We start from the raw sequence: 27,961 nt of genomic DNA on the forward strand, positions 1-27,961 counted from the left end.
ATTTTTTCCCCCAAGTTTTTATTTAAATTCCAGTTGGTTAACATACAGTGCAATATTAGTTTCAGGTGTAGAATTTAGTGGTTCATCACTTACATAGAATACCTGGTGTTCATCACAACTGCCCTCCTTAATCCCCATTAGCTCTTTAACATCTCCCCTGCCATGCTCCTCAAGTAACCATCAGTTGGTTCTCTATAGTTAAGAGTCTGTTACTTGGTTTGCCTCTCTTTCCCCGTCTCCCCCACACCATGTTCATTTGTTTCTGAAGTTCATTGGTACTTTAGAGAAATGCAGTTGACCTTTGAATAATGGGGCTTGAGGTGCCAAACCTCTGTCCAGTTGAAAATCTGTGTAAACCATGTTCAAGGATCAATGTACAATTAACTTCTGTATGTTGATCTTATATCCTACAACTTCACTAAACCATTTATTAGTTCTAATAGAGTTTTAGTAGACTACTTAAGACTTTCTATATTCAGGGGCACTTGAGTGGCTCAATCAGTTAAGCATCTGACTCTTGATATCAGCTCAGGTCTTGATCTCAGGGTTGTGGGTTCAAGCCCCATGTTGGGTTCCATGCTGGACATGGAGCTTACTTAAAAATATAGGGGACGCCTGGGTGGCTCAGCAGTTGAGTGCCTGCCTTCAGCTCAGGGCATGATCCTGGAGTCCCGGGATTGAGTCCCACATGGGGCTCCCTGCATGGAGCCTGCTTCTCCCTCTGCTTATGTCTCTGCCTCTCTCTGTGTCTTTCATGAATGAATAAATAAAATCTTGAAATATATATATATATTTTTTTCCTTTATACAGAATCATATCATTTGCAGATATAGTTTTACTTTTTTATTTCTTTTTTTTAAGATTGATTGATTGATTGATTTATATATTTAAGACACAGAGAAACAGACATGGGCAGAGGAAGAAGCAAGCTCCATGCAGGGAGCCCGACACGGGACTCGATCCCGGGACCCTAGGATCACACCCTGGGCTGAAGGCAGCGTTAAAACCGCTGAGCCACCCAGAGATCCCCTACTTTTTTATTTCTGATCTGGATGTCTTTTATTTCATTGTCTTACTTAATTGGCCTGGCTAGAAATTCTAGTACAGGATTGAATAGAAGTGGCAGAAATGGACGTCCTTGTCTTCTTCCTGACTTTTGGGATAAAAGCAGTAAGTATGATATTAGTTGTGGGCTTTTTATAGATGTCCTTTGTCAGGTTGAGGAAATTACCCCTTTTTTTGTGGAGTGTTTTTATCATGAAAAGGTGTTGAATTTGATGAAGTTCTTGATTACACTTTACCTTATATTACAAAATAAATGAAAATCTCAATTTATACTCATTTAGTTGGTCTGAGTAGAAACTTAATGTTATAAAGAAAAGATAGGCTAAACAGTCATTAATGTAAATAATTTCACAATGAGCATATCACCCTCTAAGACTAGCTTTACGAAATTTAGCTTTTGTTTTGTTTTTTTGGTTTTTAAAAAGATTATTTATTCATGGGAGACACAGAGAGAGAGGCAGAGACACCGGCCGAGGGAGAAGGATCCAACTCCAGGACCCTGGGATCACGACCTGAGCCAAAGGCAGACGCCCAACCACTGAGCCACCCAGGCATCCCAAATTCAGCTTACTTTGTTATAAGTTGTTGTTTCTGCTAATTTATAACCTAATCCTGTATGTTCATTTAGAAGTCTCAATGGGATTGTTATTTGGCTAAATATAATCACTTACCATAGTTTTTTTTTTTTTTTTTTTTTTAAAGATTTTATTTATTTATTCATGATAGTCACAGAGAGAGAGAGAGAGGCAGAGACACAGGCAGAGGGAGAAGCAGGCTCCATGCACCGGGAGCCCGACGTGGGATTCGATCCCGGGTCTCCAGGATCGCGCCCTGGGCCAAAGGCAGGCGCTAAACCGCTGCGCCACCCAGGGATCCCACTTACCATAGTTTTTAAAAGCAACATTTTATCGTAAAAAAAACAGACTTCCCCATTCCTGGTATTTCATCCCATCAATCTACATTGATGAAGTTGTCTAATACCAGAAACTATTTGGTACAACTTTCTTAAGAGGTGGTACCAAAGAAAAACTTCCAAGGTAGCCTGTGGTATAGTAGTATACTATGTGGTATAGTATTCTCTACCCTCTAGGCATATAATTTTTTGAAAAAAATGACCATTTATATCTAGAAATTGTTTCCCATCTAGATAAAATCCTGAAGAACAGTTAGCTCTAGTCTTTAGATTTTTTATTTTAATCTGCGAAGGAAGAGAAGGAGAGAAAAACTGGGACTCTTGCAGCCTGGATATTCTTCTCTGTGGCCTGACAGCAGATTTGTCTGACTTAACTTTATAAGGCCTGTAGGGTCTCCCTCTATAATAGAAGTTAAATTAACTGCAGTTGATTGATTGAGGAGGAAAATCATCTAGCCTTTAACCTCTAGATGGCAGCATGAGTCTTACTGTGCTACCAGCTTTTCCTTGACCATTTCTCTTGAACTGGGTTTCTGATTTAGGTAAGACATTCTTGTGACTTTACCAGACTATTTGCCTAACTTTGTTGATGCCTTTCTTGATTCTTTAGATTTTTGTTTTTCCTTTTCATCCAGTTTTTAAATCCCTTTTCAAAGCAATATATATTTCTGATGCTCAGAGTCCTTTAGTTTCTCTATTGTCAGAAATAATATTTTGCTTTTTTTTTTTTTTTAAGATTTTATTTATTCATGAGAGAGGCAGAGACGTAGGCAGAGGGAGAAGCAGGCTCCATGCAGGGAGCCCCATGTGGGACTCAATCCCGGGACTGCGGGATCACACCCTGAGCCAAAGGCAGGTGCCTAACCGCCGAGCCACCCAGGCATCCCAACATTTTGCTTTTGATTAAAGAGATTGGTAGAAAAAATTCTAAAAATGTGGTAGTTTAATTCAATAGCTTCTGTACCTGGATATAAGCCCTCTCAGAATGGGCTCAGTTCTCATCTTGGCTTATCTTGTTCTATCCTTTGACTCTGCAGGTTACCGTGTGAGATTAGACACTGCCTTATTAAGCTAAGGCAAGAATGTTGGCTAAAATTGATGAAATAAACTTGGATTCATTAGTCGTTCTTCAAGAAGAATTTAACTGTTTTAAAATAAAACTTGCAAATAGCCATTTTGAATCATGAGGTAATAGGAAAAGAATGAAGTATTCAGTTCAGCAACTGAGTGCCGACCTCGTGCAAGGCTCTGCAGGGGAATATGAAGATGAATAAGACATAATTACTGTCCTTGTGCAGATTAAAATCCAGTAGGAAAGGGAAATAAGACAATTAAGTAAATGATTCTCAATAGAAAGTAGAGGAGGTGAGCTCCATAAGTGTTTGAAGACCTGTGGGGTGGGGGAGAAGAGAGTAATTACATTAGATTGCTATAGGAATGGCAGGTATGTTTGATTTTGAATGTCAATATGGATTGATTAGTAAGGATTGTATAGGGCCATTGAATTGAGGATTTGAGAAGGAGCCTGGATTCAGAGAAGTCAGTCAGTGTTGTCTGCTGTGGACAAGAGGAAGGGATGTGGTAGTATTTGCTGTATCTGGATCAGTGAAAATAGACGTTGAAGAACACATAGGAGCTTGTTAGGTGGGAGTGGGAAGGGACCATATTCCAGGTGGAGTGAATATTCAGAGCAAAACAGAGTTTGAAGGAATACCTGTGCTCAAGGAATGGGTGAGAGTGATCTGATTCTTCAGGAGCCCAGGTTACATCAAGGTCCATAAGGACTAAGACAAGGAAGGAGACAGGGCCTGGATTAAGGAGAGCCTTCAATACTAGGGGATGAGGAATTAAACTTAAAGGTAGCAGAAGCATGTGAAATTTTTAAGGTATTTTAACAGCTATAACATGAACTGTGCATTCATTATAGATGATTTATAGTGACACTCACTAAAAGAGACCTTATCATAAGGTAACGATAAGAAAGTAAAAACTATATAGCCTTAACACTAAGAAATAACCATTGTTAATATTAGATGTGTTTTTTGCCCCACTGTTTTCCCTTTCTGCTTGTGTTCATACACAGGCATGCTTTTTAAATAACCGAGACTAGTTATATGTATATAGTTTTAGCCTGTGCATTTTTTTCATTCCGTCTTAAGTATTTTTCTGTGTCAAAAATTCTACCATTGAAGATTTCTGAGTAGGGAAGTCACGTGGTTAGGAGATGTTGGTGCATAGGATGGAATGGAATGGTAGAGCCAGGAGGCTGGAAGGTATTATGGGAGTCCAGCAAGAAGAGTTGAGGGCTTGAATGAATGGTGCAGTGAGAATGGAAAGAAATGCACTGACAGAAGATGTTTCAGCTCTGTCATTTCCAGAACTAAGTAACTGTCTGGATGGATGGATCGAAGGGATAAAGCTGAAATTAGAGTCTACCATGATGCTTTGAACCTAACTAATTACAGGGACTTCAGAAGAAGGAGGGAGATCCAGTTAAAGAAAAACATCACATAACTCTTTTATACATTTCTTAGGAGTCAGGCACCTTGATTTTTTAAGAAATAAGTAAAAGCCATTTGTTCTTAGGTGGATGTTATTAATAGAGTGACAGCAATACTCTAGTTTGGGCAACAGGTAATGTTTTGAATAGATATTTTTCTGTCAGGGAGATAAACATGTGTAACAGGATATCCATAACTTCAGAAATGGATTTGTGGAGTCCCTCTACAGTACTCTTTGGCAGATCAGTAGGCCTTTCAGTTGAATAAATTACTTTGTATAGTTTTCTTCCATGGTAGTGATATTTTATTCACTTAGCTTACCTATATTCAGGAAATTGGTATGGTCTTTATATATAGTTGATATCCAAATCTTTATTAACTGGAAAAAAATTTCAGAAGTATAAATTTGAAATAATGTGGTAACTACACTTACATGGTGAGCATTGTATAATGTATAGAATTGTCAAGTCACTGTGTACACCTGCAACTAATATAACATTGTATGTCAACTATACTTCAAAAATAAATAAAGAATATGTTTAAAATAATGCAATTGGCCCCAAATACTTGATGTTGATACATCTATTAATTAACGGCTATATTTGGAGTATATCAGCAACAGGGTCAGTTCCTCCCAGGAGTGAAGACAACATTTTACGTATAGCTAGAGATTTGTGAGATCTCTGACAGAGAGGAAATCTACTGCCAAATTGTCTTCTAGAAAGGCATTTCCTACTGCTACATTCTTATGAACACCAAGCATTATAATTTTAAAGTCATTGCGAACTTGGTAGGCAAAACATTAATATCTTGTTTTAATATTTATTTTTTCAGTTGTGAGGATGAACTTTTTTTTTTAATGTTTCTTAATTATATCTGTTGACAGGGAAATTCAAGAAGGTATGTATTTAAATTATTTTAACCTGAAAAATAAAGCCAGGGAACTTGATGCAAAAGCACCTTAAGGACAGTGTTTAATCTGCACTACTCAAATACCAAATGAAATTTATCTTTTGTTTTCTTTGTTTCGGACATTGCCATACCATTTCACCACAGTCATTAGCATGGGATCCTATTTAGGTAGTAATACAGTATAAAATCTAGAAATCCCACTTTGGAAGGATCAAGGTTATTCCTCATAATTAGAAATTGTCAGTTTAGCCTTAAGTATTTTGTTTTAAAAATGTATTATGATAATGGGAAATAAAACATGCCATTATTTCTCATTTTTCTCTTGGTTAACAAATTAGGATACACAAAGCCTCAAATTACCTTTAAGGCTTATAAGCATTCATATATTTTATCCATTAGTCAAGTTGTTTCATAAACCCAACATTGGCTCTGAAATGGCTTTATGCACAAAGAGGATTTTACCATAAAATGCTTGTGATGTTCTATTCTCTTCTGATTTGGGGTGGGGGGTTGGGGAACGCAAAGATAGAGGAAAGCAAGTGGGGCATACATTAATTTGGATGGGGTTGGTTTCAAAGTAGCATTCTGTTTAATTGTAGAAAATACATGGGGAGGATGTACATACTGAAACAATTTAAAGTTCAACACTAGGGGAATATCCAAGTAAATTATAGTACCATCCACACAGGAGAAGACAATGCAGCCATAAAAATGTTAAAGCATTAAGGAGAACTTAATGACAGAAAACTGCTGATTGTATGTAAGGATAATTGCAAGTGAAAAAATTATAATGCACAACACAAAATCAAGTTGTTTTTTTTTTTTTTCTTTTTGGTTTTGTTTTTTGGTAGTGTGGACATAGACAAATGATGGGAAGGAAATACAGTAATATGTTTTTGGTTTGTTTTTCTGCCCTAGAGGAAGAAACATTTATTCTGCCCTATAAGCACCCGAAATGCACAAATGTTTTAATGCCTATCTAGTGATTTTTTTGTTCTTTAAAATTTTCTGAATTTTCCTTACTGCCCACAATGAGCACATTCTATTTTTGGATAGAGAAACTAAAGAAATAGAGAAAAATTGTATCCCATTCTAGAAACAAAATTATAGTTACATGAAAGATCTATCTCCTGATATCCTGTGCAGTTAAAATTTTAAACTCTTTTACTGACTGTTTCTAATAAATAAAAATGACTAGATCCATTAACAATAATTGATCACTTTAAGCAAGTGATGAATAGCTAGGGGAGAGTTGTGATACTTCATTTCCCATCCTTAGCATGTTCTTCCAGAAGTAGAAATTTGGGAATAAAAGGAGTGGTAGCCTCTTGGGTCAAGGGCAAAAGATGGCTTAGTTGGTGAAAGAGGATCTTTTCATAAGCAAACATTGGCCAAGATTTTGTCCAGCTTTGTTCTTTCAGCTTTTCTCACCTGTAGTTGGAGAACAATACTTTTAGTTTAAACTGTTTAGTAGGAGCAAAGAACTGTTTGAATGTATGAAATTGCAGCTCTTTGGATGGGAAGTAAAATGAGACCTCAGATTCGGGATACAAAAATATTCCACTGTGACATCATTTTTTTGGTTATCTAATAAACTTTCTAAAATGGAAGTATAATATATATAATGAAAAGTAAATTATAGTTTACGGCTTAATGAATTTTCAGAAAATTAGTACTTCCCTGTGACCATGACCCAGACCAGATGAAGATAACCTTTCGAATATAAACCTTTCGAATATAAAGCCACCTTCAGGGATCCCTGGGTGGCGCAGCGGTTTGGCGCCTGCCTTTGGCCCAGGGCGCGATCCTGGAGACCCGGGATCGAATCCCACATCGGGCTCCCGGTGCATGGAGCCTGCTTCTCCCTCTGCCTGTGTCTCTGCCTCTCTCTCTCTCACTGTGTGCCTATCATAAATAAATAAATAAATAAAAATAAAATAAAATAAAGCCACCTTCATGCTTTTCTCAGTAACTATCTGCCCCTTCCCCTAAAGCAAGCACTACTGTGACATATCATGAAAGAATTTTGTTTGTTTTTGAACTTTATGTAAATGGAATCACAAGTTACACTCTTTTGTGTCTGGCCTCTTTTGTTCAACATTTTGATTATGATATCCATTGTCTTTAGTGGTCATTTGTTTCTTTCCATCACTGTGTGTGGTATGCTGTTGCAAGAACACAATACAATTTTTTTCATTCTGCCAATCATGAACATTTGAAGTGTTTCCAGCTTTTGGTAATTATAAATAAATACTCTGAGCATTAGTAGTATATGTCTTTTTTTGGTATATGCATTTTTGTTGTATATATAACTAGGAGTAGAATTGCTGGGTTATGTTTATATAATAGATGCTGCTTCCAAAGAGTTTTCCAAAGTGGTTATACCAATTTATAAGCCCTTTGGCAATTTCAGTTCCTCCAAATCCTTACTGGGAGACTTTTAAATTCTAATCATTCTGATAATTATAATGGTACCTCAATGTAGTTTCAATTTCCATTTCTTAATTATTAATGAGGTTGAGCACTTTTTCGTATGTTCATTGGCCATTTGGATAACATCTTTTGTGAAGTGTTTATCATACCTCTTGCCCATCTTTAAAATTGGATTGTCAATCTTTTAAAAATTGATTTGCAAGTATTATTGACATATTCCAGATAATGCATTCTTTGTCTGTTACATAAATTGCAAATATCTTATCCCTCTCTATGGCTTGCCTTTTGATTTTCTTAATGGCATATTCTAATGAGCCAAAGTTTGGGGTTTTTTTCTCCCAGCTTTATGTTTTGTCAGGTTTCAAATCTCTTTTAAATGTTTTAAGAACAGTACAATACTTATATACCCTTCACCTGTTCACCAGTTGTTAACATTTGTCACAGTTGCTTTATCTTTCCACATATAATTTTAAGTTTATTGTTTTATTCTTGAACTATTTGAGAGCTAGCTGCAGAAACCATGACACTTCATAAATACTTAAGCATAATTTTTATTTTTTTATTTTTATTATTTTTTTAAGCATAATTTTTAAAGAGTGAGGACATTCTCCTACATATCTACAGTATAATTTTAACACACTCAAATTTACCATGATACAATATAATTGACATACAATCCTTATTCAGATTTCTCCGATTTATTTATTTATTTATTTATTTACTTAAAGATTTTATTTATTTATTTATGAAAGACACACAGAAAGAGAGAGAGGCAGAGACAGAAGCAGGCGCCATGCCGGGAACCTGATGTGGGACTCGATCCCGTGACTCCAGGATCACGCCCTGAGCCAAAGGCAGGCGCTAAACCGCTGAGCCACCCAGGGATCCCCAGATTTCTCCAATTTAAACACAAATTTTGAATTTTAGTATAGTTCGTTTTGGGAGTATTTTCACTTTTTGTTAATGCCACCCCTGTCATTTTAGCTTAGGTTATGATGTCAAAGCTCTAGTATCTTAGAAATGAATATTAAATTACTAGATATGTGACTTGGGCTGGCTGAATTCTTTTCTTCCCCTACTTCTTCTCCCTCATGGGGATATCAGAATATCATTATTGGTTACATAATAGAAAAAATTCAAGTGGACAAAGTGAAAGTGTGTTTTCTTACTGGTTTCCTGATTTGATATTTAAGTTTTCTGACAGCCTTACTGAACAATGCATTTTTAAATGTGTTATCATTTGTCATGTGGAAATCCTTGGAAAACCACTTTCTAAAAAAAAAAAGAGGAAAACCACTTTCTTTGAAAAACCAAAACATCTTTAACTGTTGACTAACTTGGGCACCGTATGACAAAAAAACTTGTATAATGAAGTAATAACTGAGTTGGTGTATATAATTATTTTAGAATTGGAAAGGAAAGAATAAGGAAGATTTTAGTCTCACATTAGTAATTAAAACTTCCATCACTTAATTATAAAAGACATCTTTTCAAATGTGTATGGAAACCATTATGGCTAGTAAGAAATAGTAAATTTGTAATATAAAATGGAAACAGCAGATCTAAGCAATGGAGGATTATTAGAAAAGTTGTTTGGGTGGGATGTGGGATGTGGAAACCACAGGGAATTACACTGGAGCCATTGACTTCAGTTGGATTATTAATGATTTATCTAAGCGCGGTGCTTATAGACCTTACAGTTTGACCCAGAGCGGAAAATCTACCCTGTGCAGTGGATTATTTTTAGAAATAGTGGAGCCTACTAGATAGGTTTCTTTTGAGAAAAAAAAAATAATAACTTCATGAGGATTGGAACTACGTCTTGTGCAAATGAATCTGTGTCAAATTCCCCAGTCAACTATAAAGAAAAGCCAGTGTGAAGAAGGAAACGCATTGCTGTGAAGATGCCTGAGGAAAAAGAGCTTGTTTGGGCATCTTTGTTGTGAAGGTTTAGGAAATCACTGAAGCACTGTACACAATCTTCAGTGGCTTACTGTCCAGTATAGTTTTTCTTTTTCAGTTCATAAATCTTTTGTAGAAATGAATACATTGTAACTAACATAAAACATGTAAACAATGACTTTAAGTCCCTGTTTCTTGGTTCCAAACATATCCCCTGGGAGATTAGTATAATCATTGGCATTTCTGTGGACATTTTGTGAGGTTTGGGTTGTTTTTTTTTTTTTTTTTCCAAAGGATTTATTTGAGAAAGAGCACATGTAGGATGGGTATAGAGAAAAGCTGACTCCGTGCTAAGCAGGGAGCCCAACCCGGGCTCCATCCCAGGATCCTGGGATCATGACCTGAGCTGAAGGCAGATGCTTACCCGACTGAGCCACCCAGGTGCTCTGTGAGGTTTATTTTTAAGAAGAAATTCTTTTTTTTTTTTTTTAAGATTTTATATATTTATTCATGAAAGACACACAGAGAGAGGCAGAGACACAGGCAGAGAGAGAAGCAGGCTCCATGCAGGGAGCCCAATGCAGGACTCGATCCCGGGTCTCCAGGATCACGCCCTGGGCTGAAGGCAGACGCTCAACTGCTGAGCCACCAGGCATCCCTTAAGAAGAAATCCTTAAGGGGTCAGATCCAAGGAATTATATCTGTATTTGATAGGTTGATAAACTTAAGTTTGTCTGGTTTAAAGAAAGCTTTGTTGGGATCCCTGGGTGGCGCAGCGGTTTGGCGCCTGCCTTTGGCCCAGGGTGCGATCCTGGAGACCTGGGATCGAATCCCACGTCGGGCTCCCGGTGCATGGAGCCTGCTTCTCCCTCTGCCTGTGTCTCTGCCTCTCTCTCTCTGTGTGTGTGACTATCATAAATAAAAAAAAGAAAAAAAGAAAAAAAAAAGAAAAAGTAAAGAAAGCTTTGTACTAACTTATTGTAGTGAATAGCTCATAGGAATTGCTTTTTCAAAATATAGCTTTATTTGGAGCTCTATTGGAGCCTCTATTTGGAGTGCCTCGATGGCTCGGTCGATTAAGCACCTGACTCTTGGTTTCATCTCAGGTCATGATCTTAGGGTCCTGGGATTAACCCCCACATTGGGCTCAGTGCTCAGAACGGAGTCTGCTTGTCTCTCTTCCTCTGCTCCTCCCACTGCCTCTGCCCCTGTCTCTCTCTCTCTCATAAATAATTAAAATCTTTAAAAAAAATAAAAAGTACCTCCATTTGAGGAAACTATGGCTAGTGGAAAAACGTGATGGCCTGAGTACGATATAAGAGAAAGAACATTAGCTTAGAAATAATTAGGTAGGAACCAGATGATAAATAATGAGGGACGCCTGGGTGACTCAGTGGTTGAGCATCTGCCTTTGGCTCAGGGCCTGATCCCGTGCCTGGATTGAGTCCCACATCGGGCTCCCTGCATGGAGTCTGCTTCTCCCTCTGCCTGTGTCTCTGCCTCTCTCTCTGTCTTTCATGAATAAATAGATAAATAAATCTTTTTAGGAAGGAAGGAAGAAAAAGAAAAGAAAAGAACGAACAAGTGAGGGCAATATAGTGATGAACAGTTTGGGTTCTGGAGTCATGCAGCTTTATTATGCACCTCAGTCTACCACTTAGGCAAGTTTCTTAACTCTCTAAGTGCTCGTTTCTTTGTGGAATGGAGATAATAACCTTAGAACAGTGGTTCTCAGATTTTTTGGTGTCACTCTTAAAGATTCATGATGACCTGAAAGGGCGCTTGTTTGTATGGGTTATATCTGTCTATATTTACTGTTTCAGAAATTAAAAAGGAGAAAATTTAGAAATATTTATTAATGGATTTTAAAATGGGAACACATCCATTACATAGTAACATAAGTAACATTTTTATGAAGACTAACTTTTCTGAACAAAAAAATATTGACAAGAGTGGCATTTTTTTCAAATTTCTTTACTGTCTGGCCTGATAAAAGACAGCCTGAAAAAGATTTTCATATCTTCTTTTGCTTTCAGTGTTATATCTTCTGTTAGGTAGGCTCTAGAAAACTTCACTGGTCACTTATTAGAGAATGAATGACAAGGGTATCTTAGTATTATACATATAGTTTTGGATTCATGGACCCCCTGAAAGATGCTTAGTGATTCTTAGGGGTTTTCTGACCATACTTTGAGAGCTTTTACCTGAGAGTGTTCTTTTTATGATTTGATACAATATAATTTATAAAATTTTAGCATAGTGTTGGCACTTCAGTGCTTAAAAACTATCAACTTTTGTAATCATTATGGGAGCATATGAGAAATTTAAAGCATAGTAGGCATGTAATCATACTTTCTTAAAAATATCACTTTGCTAACATGATAGAAGATGGATTTTTTTTTAATTTTTTTTTAATTTTTTAATTTATTTATGATAGTCACAGAGAGAGAGAGAGAGGCAGAGACACAGGCAGAGGGAGAAGCAGGCTCCATGCACCGGGAGCCCGACGTGGGATTTGATCCCGGGTCTCCGGGATCGCGCCCTGGGCCAAAGGCAGGCGCCAAACCGCTGCGCCACCCAGGGATCCCAGAAGATGGATTAATAATAAAAAGAATAAGGTGGAGACAGAGAAAGAAAGACAAGTTAGTAAGTTCTTCAGTAAGCCAGACCAAAATGATAAGCCCTTGAACTAAGATAGTAGAAGTGGAAATGAAAAATGAAGGATGGATTCTAGAAATCTGGGTAGTAGAATGGAAAGTCTTAGTGACTGGTTGGTTGTATTGGGGCCAGGGAGTTCTGGGCAGTTAGAATGAGGAATCAGGAATGACTCTTAGGGGCACCTATTTGGCTTAGTTGGAAAAGCATGTAACTCTTGATTTCAGTGTTGTGAGTTCAAGCCCCATTTTGGGTGCAGAGATTACTAAAAAAATAAACTTAAAAAAATTTTTCCTACTTAGAAATCTGGTAATGGAACATTTTAAAAATAAAAAAGAATGACTCTTAATGTGTATACCTTAAATTTGTACAGAGTTATATGTCACATATATTTAAATTAAAAAAGTCTCTTAGGTTTCTGGCTTGGATTAATATAGGAAGATCACTTTTGAGAAGAGAGATTAAGAATTCAGTTGTAGGTCTATGTGTAAGCAATGTATGTGGTTCTACCCAGGAGATAGTTAAATGTATGGATCTAGTGTACAGGAAATAGTTTTGAACATCATCAGCTTATAGGTTCTAGTTAAAGCCATCAGTGAGAAAGAGATCACCCAGGAAGGATGTGTGACATTAAAACAGAACTCTGATATGGTAGGCAGATTCTGACATGACCTCTCTGATCCCTGCTACTGGAATTAGGCCCTTGCATGATCTTATTCTCTTGAGTGTGGGCTGGGTCTAGTAACTGCAGAAGTGACAAAAAGACCATGACTTCTGTCTTGTTCTCCCTCATCACCCTTTCAGAAAAACAAGCTCCCATGTTGTTAAGGATAGAGAGAAAAACTGACTTGGGGATTATGAGCCTGGTCATTGGGAACAGACTAGTTCTAATACTTACTAAACTTGACAACTTGTCTCTCTCTGACCTCATTTTCCTTGTGTATAAAATGGAGGTAGTAATAATAATACCTATCTTATTGGGTTGTGGAGAGGATTAAATTAATTGGATGACGATTATAAAATGCCTAGTATGAATCTTCATAACCTTGGATCTGGCCACAGATTCTTAATATGACACCAAAAAATACAAGCAACAAAATCAAAAATAGATAAATTGGACTCCATTAAAGTTAAAAACATTTGTGCATAAAAGGACATTATCAAGAAAGTGAAGTGACAACCCATAAAACGGGAGAAAACTTGGATTTCATTTATCTGATAAGACCCAGTATCTATAATATATAAAAAACTCTAACAACTCAACAACCAAAGGACAACCTAGTTAAAAAATGGGCAAAGGACTTGAATTGTGTATCCACAAATGACCAATAAGCACATAATAAGATGCTGAACATCATTAGTTATCAGGGAAATGCAAAATAGACACAGTGAGATGTCATTTCACACCCACTAAGATGACTATAATAATAATAGTTTTTTAAAACAGGAAGTAACAAGTGTTGACAAGGATATGGTGAAATTAGAGCTCTCATACATTGCTGGTATAAATGTAAAATGATGTGGCCACTGGGGGAAAGTGGTGGTTCCCTAAAGGTTAAACATAGAGTTACCACCAGACCCAACGATTCCACTGTTAGATATACACCCAGAATCGAAAACAGAAACTTAAACAAATATTTGCACATGTATGTTCATATCAGTACTATTCCTGTTAGCTAAACAATGGGGAAAACCTAGTATGCATTAACGGATATATGAATAACCAAACTATGGCAAATACATACAATGGAATATTATTCAGCCATAAAAATGGATGAAGTACTGATACAACATGGATGAATCTCAAAAACATAATACTAATAAAGAAGCCAGACACAAAAATGTCACATATTATACAATTTCACTTATATGAAATATCCTGGGTAATAAACCCATAGAGACAGAGAGCAGATTGGTGGTTGCCAATCAGGAGAAAGGATAGGAGATAGGGTAGAGGGGGAGTGACTGCTTCTAATGAGTAGAGGAATTTCTTTGGGGGTCATGAAGATGTTTTAGAATTTGGTATAAGTGGTGGTTACACAATATTATGAATATACTAAATGCCATTGAAATGTACACTTAAAAAATTCACTTCTGTGAGAAAAATGCATAGGATGATGTTTGACACCTAGTTAGCTATCAATAAATATTAGATTTTATTACTGCCTGATACAATTTATCATTTATTACTGCCTGATACCTTTATCATTAATTTAGTGGTGTGACCTTGGGCATCAGTTTCCTTAGTTGAAAAATGAAGTTGTTGTACTAGAAGACTCCTCAGATGCTTACAACATTAAAACTCTATTATTTTAAGACATTGTATTTAATTCATTTTGTGGGGAAAGCTGATTCTTACTCCTCCTAGGTTTCTCCTTTACTCTCATGCTACTGTCACACTCTACTGTCAAAACACTTCTGACACCACACATGGGTTTCTTTTCCCCAGTACCAAGCAATTCTGCGACACCAATCTGGATGTCCTGCTATTTAACTCAATTCTGACTTGCTGGAGATACTGTTAGATCCCACAGGTTAAGGGCTTAGTGCCACAGGACTCCCCTCCCTCCCACTTCAGATACCTGTTGAAAGTCCAGTTGTTGTCACTTGTGCCTGTGACCTGATCGACTGTAAATTGGATGTTCCCACAAACTCTTCTTGGGTTTGATAAGTTTGCTAGAGCACCTCACAGAACTCAGGAAAAGTTTACTTACTGTTTGCCAGTCTGTCGTAAAAGAATATGATAAAGAATACAGATGTACATCCAACTGGAAGAGATGTGTAGGGCAAAGTGTGTAGAAAAGGCACAGGGAACACCTGGGTGGCTCAGTGGTTGAGCATCTGCCTTTGGCTCAGGTCATGATCCTGGAGTCCCAGGGTCAAGTCCCGCATTGGGCAGAGGGTGCCTGCTTCTCCCTCTGCCTGTGTCTCTCTGCCTCTCTCTCTGTGTTGTCTCTTATGAATAAATAAATAAAATCTTAAAAAAAAAATAGGTATAGAGCTTCTGTGCCTTCTCCAGATGAGCCACTCTACCAGTATCTCCACTTGTTTACCAGCCCAGAAGCCCCCAAACCCTGTACTTGGTTAATTTTTATGGAGGTTTTAATCACATAGCCATGATCAGTCAGTAACTGCATTTCCAGCCACTCTCCCCTCCCTGGAGCAAGGAGTGATATGAATGAAAATCCCAAGCTTCCAATCATGGCTTGGTCTTTCTGGTGAGCAGCCCCCATCCAGGAACCCACCACAAGTCACCTCATTAGAACAAAAGACACTACTGTCACCCAGGAGATAGATGCCAAGGGATTTAGCAACTCTGTGTCAGGAACTGGGGTCAAAGATAAATATTAGAACAAAAAATTCTCCTAGGGTTCTTACCAGTTAGGAAATTATGAGAGTTTTTAGGAGCTCTGTGCCAGGAACCAGGGGCAGGGACCAATATATATACTTTTTATTATCTCACATTCATACAGCAAATATTTATTGTGTACTTTCAGGGTACTGTGCTAGGTACCAAGGACTTAGCAGTAAATAAGAGAGATGGTTTCTGCAGTCACAGAGCTAACATTCTTGTAGTAAAGGCATTACACAAATAATTGTTTGCTGATAAATTGTTTTAAGTAGAATGTGGGGCAGAGGTCAAATGGGCAGTGATCGTTCCCCTGAGAAAAAGATACTTAAGTATGAAGAATGAATTGGAGTTAATTGAGTGAAAGAAAGGGAAATGAGCTGCCTAGAAGGAGTAGCAATTCTGGTTGTGGGAAGGAATACTAGAATGTCCTTGCCAAACTGAAAGAAGAATAATATGCCTGAAACAGTCAGTGACTGCTAAAGTAGACAAAGGCTGGATCATGTAAGACTTCTTATTAAGGGATCCCAGGGTGGCTCAGCGGTTTAGCGCCTGCCTTTGGCCCATGGCACGATCCTGGAGTCCCGGGATCGAGTCCCACTTCGGGCTCCCGGCATGGAGCCTGCTTTTCCCTCCTCCTGTTTCTCTGCCACTCTCTCTATGTCTATCATAAATAAATAAATCTTTTTTTTTAAAAAAAAGACTTCTTATTAAGAAGAAAAATTAAGGATTTTTAAAATCTTATCCTTTAAAATCTTATCCTAAGAACACCAGGAAGTCATTGAAGGACTAAAGGAAGCAATATTCAGCATCTGGCCATGAAGAGAATGGTTTGGAGGGCGGCAAGAGAGGAAGTAGGGACACCAAGTAGGAGGTCATTGCAGTAGCCAAGACTGTGATGCCTAGGTAGTGGCCAGGGAGGAAGGTCACTGAATTTGAGGATTTAGGACAAAGTCTTGATTGATTTGCTGTGGGACATGAGAAAGGAGAGGGAGTTATCAACAATGAATCCAGATTTCTCCCCTGATCAAATAAATCAGTGGCATGTAAAGAACATTGGAAGGCCATCTGCTTTTGGCTGAGGTGGAATACAGGGACTAGATTCACTTTTCCACCTGGAACAATTTTTTTAAATGACAAAATCTATGAAACAGTGGTTTCCGAGAGACAAGTAGTGAATGAGATGAGCCCTGTGATCATCCCAGCTTACTGCTTTGAGAGTTTTCAAGCTGTGGTACAGGGAGGGGGACCCCAGGCAGAGATTGACAGACTCCCTGAGGTGAAGAAACAGAGCTAAGAGTTTGGAGAGACCAAGGCAGCTGGTGTTCACAGGACAGAATTCCAAAAAGGAGAAGGCTACACAGAACCCAGGAGATCTGTAGAGGATTCTCCTGGAGTCTCCAACTGAGTACCAGTCCACCCATTCATGTGAGTAAACTACTGGAGGCTGAAGAGAGTACCATCTGAAGGGATTGGGCGAACAGTGACTGACACCACAGGCCAGTGCTAGTATCTAGCCCCACCAGCCAGACCGGAAAAATCTCGTGATTCATAGGACTCAGAAGGGTTTTGCCTCAATAGTGGTAAATATGTTTGTCAAAACTTCCACACTGTACACTCCAAGTATGTGCAGTTCATATGTGAATTATATCTCACTACACTTTTTAGAAAGAACAATGGAGGAGGAACCGATTTGTGAGGAAAAATTATGAGTTTGGTTTTTGACAGGGGTTTGGCTTTGGATATTAATTGGAGACATTGTGTAGGCAGTTGAATGTATGGATGAGTGAGGTAGTTTGAAACGGAGTGAGGAGTGAGTGGAAGATAAGAAATGTAGATAATGCTTACCGAGTTCAGCTGTTAAGAGGGAGAGAGGTGGTTGCTAGAGGGAGAAGTAGAGTCAAAGTGTATTGTTTGCTTTTAGACAATAAATTTGTGTGTGTTTAGGGGGCACCTGGGTGGCTCAGTCGTTTGAGCATCTGCCTTTGGCTCAGGTCATGATCCTGGGATTGAGCCCCGAGTCGGGCTCCCTGCTCAATGGGGAGTCTGCTTCTCCCTCTCCCTCTGCCTTGCTTGTGCTTGTGCTATCTCTCAAAATATTTTTTTTTAAAGACTTGTGGGGATCCCTGGGTGGCGCAGCGGTTTAGCGCCTGCCTTTGGCCCAGGGCGCGATCCTGGAGACCCGGGATCGAATCCCACATCGGACTCCCGGTGCATGGAGCCTGCTTCTCCTTCTGCCTATGTCTCTGCCTCTCTCTCTCTATCTCTCTCTGTGTGTGTGACTATCATAAATAAATAAAAATTAAAGAATAAAAAATAAATAAAAAATAAAAAGACTTGTGTATGTTTAAATTCCGGTGGCAAAGATGGGAGACACAGGTGAAGAGGGGTAAAGTATAAGTAAGCTTCCTGAGAAGGGCCAGGGTTTAGAGCACAGGTGTGCTGGCCTCAGGTTGGAAGATAGGGCTACTGTGTCATAATCAGAGGATGGGGAGAATAGATGATTATGCAGGTCTGTGCATTGATGGAAAGGTGAGAGAGTGCCTGTGTATTACATTACAGTGTTCCCTTTTCTGTGCCTCTGCAATTTAAATTGAATAAACATATCAGCAAATGAAGAGGTAATTAAATATGCTTTTAATGTGGAATGGTAACCAAAATTTCAGCATGATTTAGGAATTAAGTTGTTTAGTGGGTGGCTTAGTCGGCTAAGTGTCAGACTCTTGATTTCTGCTCAGGTCATGATGTCAGAGTTGTGAAATCAAGCCCCATGTTGGGTTCTGCCTCTACACTGAAGGTGGAACCTGCTTAAGATTCTCTCTCTCCCTCATTCCTCTGCCCCTCCCCTCTCTCCTCCTCTCTCTCTCTCTCTTTAAAAAAAAAAAAAGGTTGTTTATTCTTAAGTACACTGGTATCTTCTTTTCCTATCCAGGCCATCCTTCAACGAATAATCAGCCCAGATCCTGTCCCACATTCCAGTGTGCTTTGTTAAGTACCACGCTTGTGCTCTTCCTGGGTTCTGGCAATCCTGAATATATTCCTAGTGTCAGTTTAGAATTCCTAAATGCAAGAGTGTTTCTAATTGAGATTTGGAGGATAACCAAGAAAAAAAGATTTGTTTGTATTTACAAAGTGACTTAAAAAAAATAAAGATAGTTTTATGGTCTTAAAGATCTCAGTTTGCAGTTTATTACACTTCTCAAAATAAAATCTATGTGGGGAAAACAGGTTCTAAAATGTAAAAGCCCTGCTGGGTTTTCTTTAGGATAAAAACGGTCCTATAGCATTGTAGAGAGATTAGAAATGGCATGTGTAAAGTGCTTAGCAAAGGTGTAAGTAAACCAAGTACATTGTGATGCTAATCATGTAACTGTATACATGTTAGAAATGAGAGACTGTAAGAACAAGAGATACTACTTATCTAACTGAAAATAATTGTTAAAGCCACAGAGAGTTTTTTTTGTAGTGTGTATTTTTTTTAAGATTTTATTTTATTTGCAAGAGAGAGCACTGAAGGGAGGGGCAGAGGGAGAAGGAGAAGCAGACTCCCCTCTGGGCAGGGAACCCAACCCCAGGACCTTAGGGGAAGGCAGACGCTAAACTGAGCCACCCAGACACCCCTGTAATGTATATTTTTAAAAGTTAAATATGAGCTTTATTTTTTTGCCATTATAAAACAATACATATTCATTATAGAAAACATAAAGAAAGCAAAAATCAAACAAAATCACAGCATCCTAAAATGGTAGTCACTTTTAACATTTTAAGTGACCATTCTTCCAAGTCATCCAGACATCTCTAATCAATATTATACACACGTGCATGTACACACACACGTATGCATATAAATATAAATTTTACGTGCATGGCATCATGCTATTCTTGTTCTACAATCTGCTTTTTCAACTTAGTTCATCATGGACATCTTTCAGTGTCTGTAAAAACATAGTAAAATCACTAGTTTTATGATTGTGCAGAATACCATTATATGGTTATTTGTCATGTATTTTTTTAATTCTCTCTTAGTGGACATTCAGGTTGTTTCCAGTATTTCACTAAACTAATTCATGCTGCAATGAGAATCCTTTGCGAGATCAAAGTGAATGGCACATTTAATGTTTTTATACATCTTGTCAAAGTGACCTCCACACTTGTCCAAATTATATTTCTGAGATTGGTAAATAAAAGCACTGTATTCCTCCAACTTAGCCAACCCTGGATATTGTTAAACTTTTAATACTTGCCCATTTTTTAAAAAATATTTATTTATTTGAGAGAGAGAGCACACAGAGGAAGAGGGAGAAGCAGACTCCCTGCTTGGCAGGGAGCCCAATGCAGGGCTTGATCCCAGGACCCTAGGATCATGACCTGAGCTGAAGTCTTAACCCACTGAGCTGCCCAGGTGCCCCCAATCCTTGGCCTATTTTATAGAAACACTATGTTTCAGTACTTTTTACATGCATTTCTTTGATTGCTAATGAAGTTGTTTATTGGCCACATGTTTTCCTCCTTTTATGAATTTCCTATTATCATTCTTGTCTCCTTTTCTGTTGGTTCAGCTTCCCATATTTAAAGGTGAGGAAATTGAGGTCTAAAGAAATGAAGTGACTTTCCCATGGTCAGCCAGTAATTTAGGGACAGAATTGGTAATCATAGCATGCTGGAGCTGGAGGGGGATCTTAGACATCATCGAGTCCCAATCCTCTAATGTTACAGATGCAGAAACAGAGGCCTAAAGATATTAGGTGACTTGACTAAGGACAGCTACACAGCTCATTAATGACAGAACCAGGAATCTGAATCGTGTCTCATGAAGTGGGAAAGGCAAGTAACATTTTTGAGCCTGCTGTGTTTCTTATATGTGTTTTCTCATTTAATTCTCACTATTGTTTTACTATTGTTGATCCTTGAATAATGCAGACATTGCGGCCCTGACCCACTGAGCAGGCAAAAATCCTCAAAGAACTTTTGACTTCCCCAAAACTTAATTACTAATAGCCAATTTTTGACCTGAAACCTTACCAATAATATAAACATTTGATTAGCACATATTTTGTATGTTGCATGTATTAAATACTGTAGTCTTGCAATAAATTAAGCAGAGAAAGGAAAATGTTTTTAATACTGTATTTGTCAAAAAATATCCACAGGTAAGTGGTCCCATGCAGTTCAAAGGGTCAGCTGTACTCCCATTTGAACAGATGATGTGAAAGAGGTTCATCTGTTGTTCAGAGAGCTTCAGTGATTTGCTCAGTCACACACCTAGTTATTTGTAAATCTGGGCTAGAATTCAAGTCTTGTGATGCTTGATCCAGAAGTATCATTGCCTCTTAGAGTAGTAACAGTAGATGTTTTTCTTGACTTCACTTAAATGTTCATTTGATAACATATGATTTGCCTCTTGAAAACTTGTAAATAAAATTCTGCCCCTGCTTGACAGTTCTTGTTTGATACTGGACACCAACCAAACATTTAGGAGCATAAGGAACTTTCATTTTAAGCAAAACCAGGTCAGAGGCCCCTGGGTGGTACAGTCCATTAAGCATCGGACTCTTGGTTTTGGCTCAGGTCATGATCTCAGTCTTGAGATCAAGCTCCGCCTTGGCTTTGAGCTCAGCAAGGAATCAGCTAAAGTTTCTCTCTCTCTCACCCTGTGCTCCTCCCTACACTCGCTTTCTCTTTCAAATAAATGAATCTTTAAGAAAAATAAGTAAAAACAGATCAAAGACCATGTCTTTGGCTTATGGGTGAATAGATTTGAGATCCATGAGCTAGATATAACTTAAGTTTTTGTGGTACAGATGTCTAGGTTGAAACTCTCAGTATTTCCTTAGAACCATTTTTATTCCATAGAGAGTAAAATCTTAACATATAAAATGAAAATGACATTTGGATTCTCTGAAGTGTAAAATGGACCTGAAATCATCAAGGGGTCAATAGGAACAAAATCGAAACCATGTCAATTACATCCTCTAGATATCAAAAAAAAAAAAAAAAGTGCCCGTTAACTTTCATTTCTTGACAGGTCTCAGATTTTCAGAATCATATTAGAGCTAATTTGAAGCCTCATCCTACAGAGATGTACAATTTTGCTGGCACTGTTGGTTTGCCTCAGTTACATAGAAGTTAGTTGGTAAAAATAATGTGTTATGCGTTTCTGCTTTCCAAAGAGATCTTGTAAATGTTTGGGTTGATGGTTTTTTTAAACCTGCTAGTTTCATCTAACTAAGTTGGGGAAAATGATAGAGTGTGGCATGTGATAGAATCTTCCTTTTTTTTCCCCTTTACAGAGGATTTTATAGAACAGAGGGGCCAATAATTAACTTACATGATTCTAGTCTTTAATCATGGGGCTCTGTTAAGTGTCATTATTTAAGAAATAGACATAATTTCTTTGGTATGTTCTGATTTTATTGGAATAAGAATTACACATTAATTAGCACATAGATTCTGGTAAAATCAAAGGTTTTAGTTTCATTTTGCCTTTTTTTTTCCTTTATGTTTTTTTCCTCCCCTCCTGTAGCCTTTGCAACTGGAACAATGTAAAAAATAAAAGTTGAATGGTTTAGGGCCATACCACATTTCAGCTCAGGCTGAGACAGTTACCTAAGAGTAGAGGCTATTAGCTCAGTCCACTCCTGAAAAACAAGTATCACCAGAAGTAATTCTTATTCTAGTATCAGACATAACAGTCCTTTAAAATCTCCTTTGGAATGTTGAAAAGAGATCAAATGAAACCTTCAGAATGGTTATTTATTGGGGAAGAAGAAACCTCCAATTTCATTCACTCATTGTAGCTCCACTTTCTCATTTTAATGCTCAATCCACAGTGGCAATGGTAAAAGATGTCTTGCAGCTACAGAGATGGCAGTGGAGAAGGGACATCACCTTTCCATTTATGGCTTGTTGCAGTTTGGCCTGTTTACAGACAGAACTGCTCTGAGTTCTTCTAGTAGAGAGTGAAGAAAATCAAGGTAGCAGCAAGAAATCAGCATTTATACATGACCTATGAATTGGCTAATTTTTAACATGCAGTTAGTTAAGAAATGATTACAGCTTGAGGAGTCGTGACCTCAACTTTTCATCAGCTCCATTGGATTGTGCCTCAGTTTGGAAATGAAGGAGGTATGCGGGAAGTTTTAATTGTACCTGTGTGATTTATCCCTAGTCAGCTCTTTAATTTCTTCTGGCTGTCTGAGGTTTCCGACATGCTGTAAATTTCCCCAACTTTTTCATTATCTGCAATTTCTTTATGACTCGTGAATCGGAGTGGAGAGAGAGTATGGATTTACAGCGGAGATAAACATGTCCATAAAGTCTGTATCTGTGTCAGTAATTGTACTGCTGTCAGTGACTGTCCTGTTTTACAGGCCTCTCTTGGGAAAGGAACAGGCTTCACTACCAGCAGCACTTGAAGTGCTTGCTTTGATTTGCATTAACTTGCTGGGAGATTAGGTAGGGATGGTGGGATAGGAATTGATACTGGACCTTGGCCTTTCTTGTTCATTTATTTGTTTAAAGTCAGGGGACATTGTGTTGGATAACTGTGTACTGAAAACAGAACATGGACAACGTTTGCTTCCTAAGTGAAATGCAAACTTTATTGATATGGTAGATGTGAAAAAAAAATCTCTTCTAACTTCATGTTATATATTGCCTTTAAGATGACTTCCCATTTTCTGTCACTGTTGATAATTCAGCTTTCATCTTTCCATTTTTCTTTCCTTAGAATTAAAATACAGGATTTCTCTTTCAGAACATTCATTCCTCAAGTGGGGCCAGCTAGAGTTTTATAATGATTCCATCTCCCATATCTTAATTCTGAGCTATTAATGCTAATTGCTTGAAGTGGGGTGCCTTCAACCATTTGCCATGAGAAAGGAAGTCTTAAGTCATAGAGAAATTCTTAATATTCTGCGTTTAAAGACCCTTCAGGATTTTTCTAGCATTTTCTTAGAGCAGTTTGAAAGAAACCAAAGAGAAATCCTTTAAAAATAGATGGAGAAGCAACATACTTTTCTTCTAGTACATTTGGTATTGGAGACATCCCTCAAGAATCAGAACTGTCCTTGTATACTCTGAATCTTCTGCGGGGCAGCTTAAGAGTAGTAGGTGGCAGTACAGTTTAACAAAGAGAGGATAAGATGCAGGATAAATCTCAACCCTCAGTCAGCCCACACATCTGAGTAATATGGAGAGTTATCTAGTTGATTTTTCCGTACCTTTAACTTCTCTTCCTTCTTCTGCTTGCATTCTTTTTGCCATCTTTCTACCAGTAGATAGGAGAGGGAAGATTAAAGGAGATGATATGATATGAAATTGGTTGGCTTCTTTCCAGAAGCTTTGGTGAAAAGTATAGCTAGAGAAAATAGTAGCTAAAATGAAATGTGAAATTATCTGTGGTTTTAACTCTCTCCTGCTGCCATAATATTTTTTTCTTATTCAACAAGGGATAAACTACTTTTTTTTTGGATGAGAATAAGCTGCTCAGGCCCTTTATTTGTCAGTCTTTGCCTTTTAAATAGGAGCCTGCTCTCATTTCCCATACACCAAGCAGTGTTCCTAATGGAGTAAGTGACATTGTTAACCTAACTTTAGTTTGGGAAACTTCTAGTATATGCCTTCTAGGTCTGATGTAACAAACATACACGATAACCTAAAAATGACCAGCCAAACAAAACTGCAAGTTGTCCTCTTACCTTGGTGCTGTAACTTCTGGTTTTGTTCTATGAACTTAGCTAAGTTTCTTTAATGAATGCCATTTTGGAAGTGCTCAGGATCCATTTTGATGTCGACCTTCATTTTTTCTTTTGTCTTTTATCCATTTTATACAATCTGGTTGTTAGCACAAGTTTGGACTAGGTTAAGGAGTTTCACCTATGTGCCTGCTGAGTCCAAAGAATGAGATGTCTTGGTCTGACAGTAGAAATAAGCTTTCTGATTGCTCAGGTTGAAAGGCTTGTTATTACTAAGACTATCCCCTCCTAGAAAATAGTTATGTAAGTGGGGAGAGTATAATATTCTAGCTTTGCAAGGGAAGCACTTTTCTTCTGGTTGGAGGGGAAATAGTTTATGGTTGTCTGCTTCTGTTTCTGCTGCCATCAGCTGTCAAATCAGTAAAAACAAGGGTCTAATTAGCCAACAGTCTTAGTGTTGGAGGATAATAGCATTAATAAAGAAAAGAGCAACACAGGGATCCCTGGGTGGCACAGCGATTTAGCACCTGCCTTTGGCCCAGGGCGCGATCCTGGAGACCTGGGATCAAATCCCACGTCAGGCTCCTGGTGCATGGAGCCTGCTTCTCCCTCTGCCTATGTCTCTGCCTCTCTCTCTCTGTGTGACTATCATAAATAAAAAAAAAGAAAAGAAAAGAAAAGAGCAACACAATAAAACATTATTTGAATATGAATTTGTGTACCTGCTATTCGCTGAAATGGCTCCACAGCAGGAATTGATAGCTTTGTATTAAAGGGTTAATAAACAGTGCTTGCTTCAGCAGCACATATATTAAAGGGTTAATAAACATAGGCACTGGAGAATGATTCCAGAACATGTCTCCAGATTGAAAAATGACAGGCAGTTCTTCCCTACTCTACTCAATCAGGCTGAGAATGGAATCCAAGAGTAGCCAGGCTTGAAAACTAAAGGGTGGGCTAGAGTATTGATCTGTTAACTGCTTGTAGAAGGGATAATTCTTGGGTGAAAATCCTCAAATGCTGTTTTACTTTTTAAGATCCCAGACTTCCTTGGCTTGGTAAAGATTAAAAATCGTTTATTTCACATTTTCACATAAAAGAATATTAATGCCACAAATCGGTCAAGAAAGAAGTTTCTCTTCACTAACTCAAGAAGATAATGCAATTAAATCCGTTTTTCCTCCTACAGCTCTTTTTATGAAAACACGTTTTAAATACCCAGTGGGTCTCCAACCACCACTGATGTGTATACATGTACATACATACACCTACAAATACCTGTGTGTGTTTTTTAAATTTTTATTTATTTATTTATTTATTTCTCCTTGGACTCTTTGGAAGTAAGTTGCATGCATCAGACACTTTATCCCTAAATACTTCAGAACACATCTAAAAATAAGGACAGATGGAACACCTGGGTGGCTCAGCAGTTAAGCATCTGCCTTCCAGCTGAGGGCATGATCCTGGGGTCCCGGGATTGAACCCCACATCAGGCTCCCTGCATGGAGTCTGCTTCTCCCTCTGTCTATGTCTCTGTCTCTCATGAATAAATAAAAAATCTTTAAAAATAATAATAATAAGGACAGTTTCCTGCATAATAACTTAAAAAAAAGATTATTTATTTGAGAGGGTGAGAAAGGAGGAGCTAGGGATAGACGGGGGAGAAGCAAAAGGAAGAGAGAGAAACAGACTCCCTGCTAACCAGGGAGCCTGACCTGGGGCTCGATCCCAGGACCCTGAAATCATGACCTGAGCTGAAGGCAGACGCTTAACCAACTGAGCAAGCCAGGTGCCCCAATAATACTGTAACTGTTATGTCCAAGAAACATTTACAATAATTGTAAAATATCTAATATCCTTTCACATTCAAAATTCCTCAGTTGTCCCTATAATCTTGTGTAGCTTTTTTTTTTTTTTTTTAAGATTTTGTTTATTTAAGGGAGAGAATGAGTGAGCAGAGGAGGAGCAAAGGAAGAGGGACAAGCAAACTCCATGTTCAGTGTGGAGCCTGATGTGGGGCTTGATCCCACGACCCTGAGATCATGACCTGAGCTGAAATCAAGTTGATCATTTAACTGACTGAAGCAAGTCCCCACACACACACCCCTTTTAAACCAAGATCCAGTTGAGATTCAAGCATCGCAAATGTCAGTACATTCTTTTTTTTTTTTTTTAAGATTATTTATTTATTTGAGAAGGAGAGAGAGGGAGAGCGACAGCATGAGCAGGGGAGTGGGGGGTCAGAGGAAGAGAGAAGCAGACTCCTAGCTGAGCAGGGGGCCTGATGGGGGTCTTGACCCCAAGACCCCAGGATCATGACCTGAGCTGAAGGCAGACACTTAACTGTGTCAGTACATTCTTGATAGAACATTTATTTTTTTTATTTTTTTATTTTTTTATTTTTTCTTGATAGAACATTTAGTACTAAATTCTGTACATTAGCTCTTTTGCTAAATATTATCAGTTTTTTCCTGTGGGAAACATATATTTACTGAAATGACTATCATTTTCCATTTAGAATATTGAGTTTCAAGTTCTCCCTCTACAACAAGCCTGCTTTATCAAGCTTCTTTAATATGTTTCTGGTATTTTTTCCTTCTCCTAACCAAATTAGCTGTAGAATTGATCTCTCTCCAATAATTACTCCACTCTGCAATCAGAGTAATATTTCTGAAACATATTTGACATGTGACTTCATTCCCTTCTTAAAACCCATCAATGGCTTCTCATTGCTCTTGGGAAAAAAAAAGTAAAAAGTAAAATTATTCTCGTGTGATCTGGCCTGTCTCACACCATGCTTCCTTCTCTGACCATGGATATTACAAATTCCTCAAGAGGAAAAAAGGAGGTAAAGAATCTGGGGAACACCTTTTGGAAGAAATGAAACTTAAGGTAGGAATTGACGGCTAGTATTTGCATCTGGGCAGAAAGAAGACTTCAGACTGGAAGCAGTTTTTGAGTATGGATTGGTTAGAGTACTAGAACATAACATATGGTTTTAGAAGTGAGGAGGACCTAATTATGGAAGACCTGAAGGACCAGGCTGACCCATCATTTTCAGAAGTCTGATGGCTACCTCCCGGGAAAATTGAAGGTTGTGATGATGGGTCCGAGAGACTAGCCGGGAAGCTGTTGCAGTCTACAAATGCAATGCTGCTTATACTGGATAGGACAGTATGAATGCAAAGGAGAGGACAGTTGACAGATATTTGGGGGGGGGGGGGGGGGAATAGATACGAAATTGTAACAGAAGGATACAAGAATCAAAATGATTTTAAGATTTTAAGCCCCTGTGACCAGAAGAATACAATTTAGGGTGGAAATGGGGTACAAAGTGTTACAGCACCATTGAAATGGATTACTTAAACATCTATCAGTATCATAGGCTAAAAGATTGTGGATATCAAATCTGTTAGGGTAAGATTCAACTACATGTAACAAGAAATCCAAAATAATTGTGGCTTACATAGAGTAGAACTCCTTTTTTTCCACAAAAAGGAAGGGTGGAGATAGACAGGCCCAGGCTGGTAGTGCA

At 38.1% G+C, this 27,961-nt stretch overlaps 1 protein-coding gene across 10 annotated transcripts in view; it reads left to right on the plus strand.

The window, feature by feature from the left end:
• Positions 1–27,961, plus strand: part of LIN52 (lin-52 DREAM MuvB core complex component) — a 111,385-nt gene that overhangs the window by 21,348 nt on the left and 62,076 nt on the right. For 2 of the 10 annotated variants that reach the window (XR_005363525.1, XR_005363526.1), the window contains exon 6: positions 20,447–20,554. The exons of 4 other annotated variants lie outside the window; for them this stretch is intronic. Coding sequence is in view for 4 of the 6 variants with exons in the window: in XM_038545260.1 (XP_038401188.1) it covers positions 18,663–18,871 (209 nt within the window). In the remaining 2 variants the exon portion in view is untranslated. Of the gene's footprint in view, positions 1–1,490; positions 1,741–5,365; positions 5,407–18,662; positions 18,887–20,446; positions 20,555–27,961 lie in introns of those variants that run through there. 4 more of the 10 variants (XM_038545260.1, XM_038545254.1, XM_038545255.1 and 1 more) reach the window with 3 other exon arrangements.

This window comes from Canis lupus, chromosome 8 (assembly GCF_011100685.1).
Source record: "Canis lupus familiaris isolate Mischka breed German Shepherd chromosome 8, alternate assembly UU_Cfam_GSD_1.0, whole genome shotgun sequence".
Lineage (NCBI taxonomy): Eukaryota > Metazoa > Chordata > Mammalia > Carnivora > Canidae > Canis > Canis lupus.